Source organism: Alligator sinensis, unplaced genomic scaffold (genome assembly GCF_000455745.1).
Source record: "Alligator sinensis unplaced genomic scaffold, ASM45574v1 scaffold1133_1, whole genome shotgun sequence".
NCBI classification, from domain to species: Eukaryota; Metazoa; Chordata; order Crocodylia; family Alligatoridae; genus Alligator; species Alligator sinensis.
The window spans coordinates 1,601,411-1,608,717 of NW_005842285.1; the positions used below are offsets into that span (position 1 = coordinate 1,601,411).

A 7,307-nucleotide genomic window follows, 5' to 3' on the forward strand; every position below is an offset into this window, starting at 1 on the left:
CACCTACCTTATTTTGAATGCTGATGCAATCAAAGAAAAAAAATACAGTACTGTTTCCTCAAGCACCTGTTCCAGCACTTTAATTTACGGAATGGGAAACTGAAACACTATAGCTCAGAGGTTTCCAAAGATTAAATTCTTTGTGGGTTATTTCATGAAAAATTCTTCATGGGTTATACATTTATTTTAAAACCAACAAATGCAAGATAGCAGGCACACAGATGCATGAACAGTTACGGGACCTGAATCCAAATTGTGACAGCCCAAAGGATGTGGTTTTACTGCTAGCATGGTGCATACTAAGTATTATATATATATAATGGACATACAGGATCCTATATATATATATATATATATAGATATATAGATCTATATATCTATATATAGATATATATATATATATATATATATATATATATAGGATCATCTATTGTAGATGTAGAAGGACTCTCTCTCTCTCTCTATATATATAAAGAATGATTAAAATGCACTGCAAATAAATAAGTCTTTGATGCTAGTCACTGCTTAGTCTGAGGACAGGAATGAGTTCTCTTTTTTGTAGCACATGCTGAACACAGCTGCTGCATAGTGTGGGATATGACCCTGGGTCAGAAAACAACTCTTTCTTTTTGCCTGTTAACTAGGAGGACTTCGTTCCACCAATAAAGAGAGTTCCAAAGTGAGCAGTCAGAACATCATCGGGAACTGCATCATCCTCCACAAATTCATCTTCCAGTTTCTTCCACCAGGGCCAGTGAGTGCATTTCAGTATGGCATTATGGGACTGCTTGGCTTTGGATGCTATAGGGATTGACCGACTCATAAAAACCTCAAGATCTTTTTCTGTGGCCTCCACCAATCTTGGAGCATCTGTAAAGAAAACGGGAAATGATTGTAAGTCACCACTCTGAAGCCTATCCTCCTTGCACAGTGTGACCTCCACCCCAGAGTTTTCACTCTCCTGGAGGACAACACCACCCGCATCACCCCACCACAAGCTCAGTCTCTGTGGCTGCTGATATCCATGCTTAGTTAGCATCATGCTGCAGTTATGCAGCAAATGGCAGATTAAGCAATGATGTTCAGTAAGTTTCTAATGTTTGCCTGGTTTGGCTGCTTACAGGTGGTCCACCTGAACCTAGCGGCCCACTGAACTAGTGTGGTTAAGTACGGTTTCCAACAATACGCAAAGAAACAAAAATTCCCAGTAATTCTCATTCAATGACCCTACTTGTCCTTCCCAATCCAGAGTGGTCAGCACAGCCCTAACTCAGAGTTCAACCTTTAAAGCTCCTCACCAGCAAGGGGCGCACGTGCATCAATTATTAGCCTAATTCTGCTGCAGAAAAGTGGAAAAACAAAGTCAGCCCTAGTTCTGCAGGGAAAACAGCTGTATAAAAAGTCTCATTCCTGGTAACCAAAAAGCAACGTGGATGATTGTAAAATGGCTGCCTCACATTACAAACAGAGCAAGGACAGCACCAAGAACTAAAGTGTAGGACCCTTCTTGTGTTTGAATTCACTTGACCTACAGGCACATGGGTAAACCTAGGAGATACTACATATGATTTCTGAGCTCTCGTGTAGCAAGGACAAATCAAATATATCAGCATTTACTACTGCAGAGAAAGGAGGTTGTGGTTTCGAAAGTCTGCTTTCACTGGTTTTCACAGCATAATCCCATTTTTCTCTGTTTGCTGAGTTCATGCGGTTGCCAAAACAGTGACCTGAGACAGACACATACTCATCAGCAGCTCTGCATCAGTGTTGACCTGTGCTAGCAAGGCCTGCCTGCGCTGATCGGCTCCACGATCCAGGCTGTTCCTCAGCATGTACTGTGCCAGCTTTTCCTGACCTTGCAGATGTAGCTCCTTACTCATTTCTTCTGACATTTGGGAAGCCTGGAGGAAAACAGTGTCATCTGTCAGTGTTAGGAACCGGTTATCATTTGCAATCTTTTGTGGGCAGATTAACGTCCAAAAACGACATCTGCATTCTTTGTCTATTTGTAAACTTAATAATTCTACTTCCTCCTGAGTTCTCACTCCAAAGCAATCCATCATCAAGTGGAGACAGTTTTCCAATTAGGTTTTACTTTGACCTGTTTTATTAGATTGATGGTAAAAAATGATTCTGGAATCTGGCTTTCAAAAAGAAATAAACAGGATTAATGTGTGCATAGCTCATACGGGTTATCTCCATCATCAGAGTTACATATTTCATCTCTCTAATGTGCTATGTTGGGTGAAGAATGTAGAACTAAAACATCTCTCAAAGATGTACCGGATGCAGTCTGATGTAGTCATCCACCTTCTGCTGAAACGCTAGTCTTTGCTCTTCGGTGAGTCCCTTGGGCTCTTTCCAAGGAGAGAGTGCTTCCCTTTTCCTTTGCTGTTTTTCCAAAAATTTAAGAACCTGTATAAAAGAAGGCAGAAGACCATGGCATTCATAGCCAAAGGATTTGTTTTCATGCACTGTTTCAAATCCTTTTAAGGGCAAAAATGTCCCAGTGTGCTATCCATTAAGGTGAAGCTTAGGATTTCACACTGAAGAGGCAGGTCTTGAGTGATCGCACTCAGGCATAAGCTGCAACATTTACACTACATTCTTGGCTTATGTGAACAGCTTGGAGACTGTAGCCTTTGGTTTCAAAGTATATTCTAGTTATGTATCTGCACTATATTTTGTAGTTTACACCAGTTCTAAATAGTTCAGAAACCCGAGGCTCCGGCTTGTTTTTCTGATCACTTTTTGAATATATTAACATTTGGTTGCTAAATTCTTGCTCTGTTGTCATGTATAGAAGTAAACAAGCGGTGCCTTATAAGAGATTGCAATAATCCACTCAATCTTGTCTAATGCCAGAACAGAGTGTATATACTTACTGTTCTCTGAACAATGACAGCTGCCTTATATTGCTTAAGGGATTGTCTTTGTTGATGAAAGTTTCTCCTTGCTCTATATCCCCTCCAGAGTTTCTGGATAGTCAGTGCTGACTTTCCTTCTAGTTCCCGCTTGTGCCTATCGACTTCCCCTAAGGAAATAACAGAAAGCCAGTTATACAACTGGGGGCTGTGGTCCCACAAGCAAAATATAATTAGGCTTTTTAGTCCTTGCATTAGAGACCACCCCAAAGAAACGTTCAAAACATCATTGGTGGGACAGCTGGTGACACTTCATTTGAATCAAAGCCCCACACTCTATGTTGGGTTACTGCAGGAACAGACCCCCGGGGAAGCTATACAACTGGCTCACGATCTTTAAAGAGCACAAAGAGGCAGGATCTACCTTTACCCTTGTACCTCTGAGATAAGGAGATTTCAGGCCACTTTGGCTTTGATGCGATTACTGAGCCTTAAAAGAGTGAAGGTGTTCACCACCAGAAACTTGGAGACAGCAAATATGTAGGCTTGGGAATTACTTGTATGAAAACCTGGTATGTTGGACACCTGGACATTGGAAGCTTTTGATACAATTAAACATCAATCCTACTAGGATGGACTATCTCCAGTAAAGTCAACTGCCGTTCATGAAAGTGTCTCATGGCCCTCTGTCTCTGAAGCTGCAGTTGCTGTTTCAGGGCCTCCTCTTCTTTTTGCCTCTTTATAAGCTGCAATCCCTGTTCTCGTTTAGCTCTGCAATAGATGGACATATTCAGAATTAGCCTAAGCCTTTACATTCTCAAAAGCACATTTGGAACTAATCTCCAGGCTCTGTTTCCTTCTGTGTTGAATGGTCTGTCACAAAACCCTCAGAGTGAGCTGCCATCCAAACCCCTGGCACTGATCTAAAGCTCCTCTAAGGTCAATGCTCAAGTACTTAAGATAATCAAATGCTTGAGAATCTAACCACAGGGTCTTGGAGCGTTCAGCAGATCTAAGTCCTCCATACAGATCGCTGTCAAACCACAAAATGCAGTTTGGTTGGAGATAAGTTTCTAACAATGAGGGCACTGATAGCAGCCCAAGTCTCAGCTGACACAAACTGGAGTAGCCACATTGATTTACATCAGTGATTTGCATCAGAATCTGGTTCTGACCAGACACAAAATTATCTATGCATTTTCAGTGCACCAGCCACCATTTTCTACGTATGGCCTGTGCTTTACATTGTTCAAAACCACGAGTAGTGTTTTTTTCTGTCTACAAAAGAACCACACATTCCTTTATGTAAGGCTGATTTCTTAAGTTAGGTAGTATGAGAGTTATGCTATAGTGGTGATGGTCCAGACTCCAGAACTTATGCGAGAGTCAAGGATTTCTTAGGGTGATATCTTTCATTAGACCAAATGTTGGGATGGAGTTAGACAAGCTTTCACATGCAAAGCATCAGGTCTCTGATCACAGGAAGCCAGCAGAGATCTGACACAGAATTCTTTGCATTCGAAAGCTAATCTAACTTTATCCCAACAACGTAGTATCGACAATGTTGATAGGCCTTTCTTGTCCATCAGTATCACTAATGGAAGGGTACAGCTCAGTGGCTTCCACTGGCCCTTAGCAGCTCGGCTCAGGTGGTTTTGTAATGCTTATTACAATAGTGCCTTAGGGCCAACCAAGAGCGCTGGGCACTGGATAAACGCAGGGTTTGCAGGGGATTCCTCAGATGAGGATGCTGCACTGAGAACAGCTAAACTGGATCCTAACTGTTTAACCTTGGGGACTGTTAGTCATAATTTCCCCTCAATGACTTCCTGTGGTGGAGGAGGAGGGGAGTGGAGGGCATTCTTCAAAACAGAGGCCTTGACTTCAAGGAACCAGACCTTATCTATCTGTAATTGCTGGAGATAGCCTCTTCTCCCTATCCTACTGACTGAAAGGATTGCACTCCTAAATATAACCACAACCTTTGCAATAACAGCACTGTATACAGCAGAACAGTTTGGAGGAAGTGGCTGTCTAACTGTCCAAAGGGGTGTAAGTTGTAGCTGTGTTGGTCTAAGGACATAGGCAGACAAGGCTCTTCGGGTGAATCTGATCTCTTTTCTTAGATCATCTTAAATAGTTGGAAAAAAATTTTTAGCCAGCTTTCGGGTTTCAACCCAAAAGCTGGCTAAAAAGTTTTTTCCAACTATTTAAGCTGGCCTATGAAAAGAGATCAGATTCACCCAAAGAACCTTGTCTAACTGTCCAAAGACCTTTCCAAGCCCGTGTACCTCAGCAATTTAAGATGATAAATCCTTGTAAGAGTGTCTGATTCAGGAAAACACATGGTTTTATACATCTATAAGCAGTGTAAAACTTCAGGATCAGAAGGGACCCATGACGTTTTCCTGACAAAACCTTATGCATGCTTTCCCCCCCCTGTAAATACACATTGACTTCACTTCTCTAGGTGAGAAGCAATGTGAGTGAAGGGTCTGCTCTCTGGTGGGTTCCTCAAAGATATACATCTGCTAAACTGTCACTACTGTATGTCAGGCCTTTAAAAAGTTTCTGTGATACCGACTCCCTGCAGAAGCTTCAGAGGGAAAAAGCCACATTTCAGCTACACAGGAGCACCTCTGACAGGAACAACACCCACAAACTGAAGCAAACTGAAACACCAAACTTCCTTTTGTAGTTCACGACTGAAATCAGCCACTTTCTGAGTAGCACCTGTTTGTACTTTAAAACACGTCCAACTTGGCATGTGCGTGGTTAGCATGGATTGGCTGGCCCGGAACAAAGAGAAGATGAGCTGATCCCGTGACAGGGGCCTGACAAACCTCCAGAATAAATCAATGTTTTTTTAAAGTGTGTATTGTAACAGAGAAATATTTGTACGACCCTCCAACTTTCAGAAGGGAAGAGTTGGTGGGTTTTTAAGATACCCAGCTGGCGTTGCAGGTGAACCACGTCCAAGTTATGAGTTTCAGTCTTGGCTATATTTAAACACAACTAATAAAGTTAATGGCTTTAAAAAAATCCCCCTTTCCCCCCCACGACTCCATAAATGCAATGAAACCTGAGGTCGCAGCATCAGCTGCTGACTAAGAGCAGTACGGCCATAGACGTTCTAGGAAGCTTTCAAACTGTCACTCACAGGTTCCCAAGAAAAAGTCTTTCTTTTTAGTGTAATCCTCTAGCTATAGGTTTGAACAAGACAAATTGTAAACCTTCGGGGAAGAGGTTGCATTTTTATATCATACTAGCAAACTGCCCGTCAAGAATGATGGGCGGGCGGGGGGGTAAGGGGGTGGAAGGAGGGTGCTGCACAGGGAGCAGGCAGGGAGGTGTGCCCCACCTCATGGCCGTGTGCTGTAGCCGGTGGGCACTGCCTGCACCCCCCTCCCCACTAGGCCCCCTATGGCCGTGCGCCCCACCCCCCCGCACTGGGAGCACCCACTGCCTGTGGGTGATGAGGCACGCAGCTGCAGGGTGCTGTGCAGGGAAGGGGCACACGTGGCACAGGCAGCACCTGTCACCTGTCACCCCTGGGGCAGGGTGCACCCCCCCACACCCTCTCCCTGTGTGGCACCCTGTGGCTGCACACCCCCCAGGAAGCACCTACCAGCCACAGCGGGAGCAGCACGGGGTGGGGGTGCATGGCCACAGGCAGCCCCGAGGGGAGCAGGCATAGGGACTTGGACAGCGCCTGCCGGCTGCAGCACATGGCTGCGGGGCAGGGAGCACCCCTCAGGCCTGCTCCCCATGTGGCACCCTGTGGCCATGCGCCATGCCCCTCCCTTGTTTTGGTGCTCCTGGCTTGTGGGGCGGGCATGGTGCATGGGGGGTGTGGCTGCAGGGTGCTGCGCAGGGAGTGGGCAGCAGGGCGCGCACGGTCCCGTGCCTGTGTGCTGCATTCGGTGGGCACTGCCTGCGCTCCCCTACCTGCTCCCCTTGTGGCACCCTGCAGCCACGTGCCATGCCCCCTGTCCGCACCTCCGCCACGGTCACAAGCTACACACCCCACAGTGGCAAGTCACGCCCCCGTATGGCCAGTCCCTGCGCCCCGCAGCGGGGAGCACAGCCTGGCCCTGCCTGCCTTGGCCCCCACCTCTGCCTGTCCGTCTGTCTGTCCTAAGGCTCTGGGCCATGCATGCATAATTGTCCCGGAGCATTACGGACAGACAGACGGAAGTGGTAAGGCCGTTATTATATTAGAATTATGCTTTGCAAACTAGGACCCTGCTCAGTGCCTCTTGATTCTACCATAATAAGAATAATTGTTAGTAATGATAATGTCTTCTGATTAAACAAATGCACATAAACCCCACCTAATTACTTAAACGAATTATATGAACTAATGTAAGAGCCAAGGATGTGTGTGTGTGTGTGTGTGTGTGTGTGTGTGTGTGTGTGTGTGTGTGTACACTCAACAAATAC

At 45.2% G+C, this 7,307-nt stretch overlaps 1 protein-coding gene across 2 annotated transcripts in view; it reads right to left on the minus strand.

Moving 5' to 3' along the window:
* Positions 1 to 444: 444 nt before the first annotated feature.
* Positions 445 to 7,307, minus strand: part of IQCB1 (IQ motif containing B1) — a 24,847-nt gene continuing 17,984 nt past the window's right edge. For both annotated transcript variants that reach the window (XM_006028039.3, XM_025209338.1), the window contains 5 exons: positions 3,493 to 3,635; positions 2,886 to 3,034; positions 2,284 to 2,415; positions 1,745 to 1,901; positions 445 to 870 (listed from right to left, as the gene is read on the minus strand). In XM_006028039.3, coding sequence (XP_006028101.1) covers positions 641 to 870; positions 1,745 to 1,901; positions 2,284 to 2,415; positions 2,886 to 3,034; positions 3,493 to 3,635 — 811 coding nt within the window. In that variant the 3' untranslated portion in view covers positions 445 to 640. The remainder of the gene's footprint in view (positions 871 to 1,744; positions 1,902 to 2,283; positions 2,416 to 2,885; positions 3,035 to 3,492; positions 3,636 to 7,307) is intronic.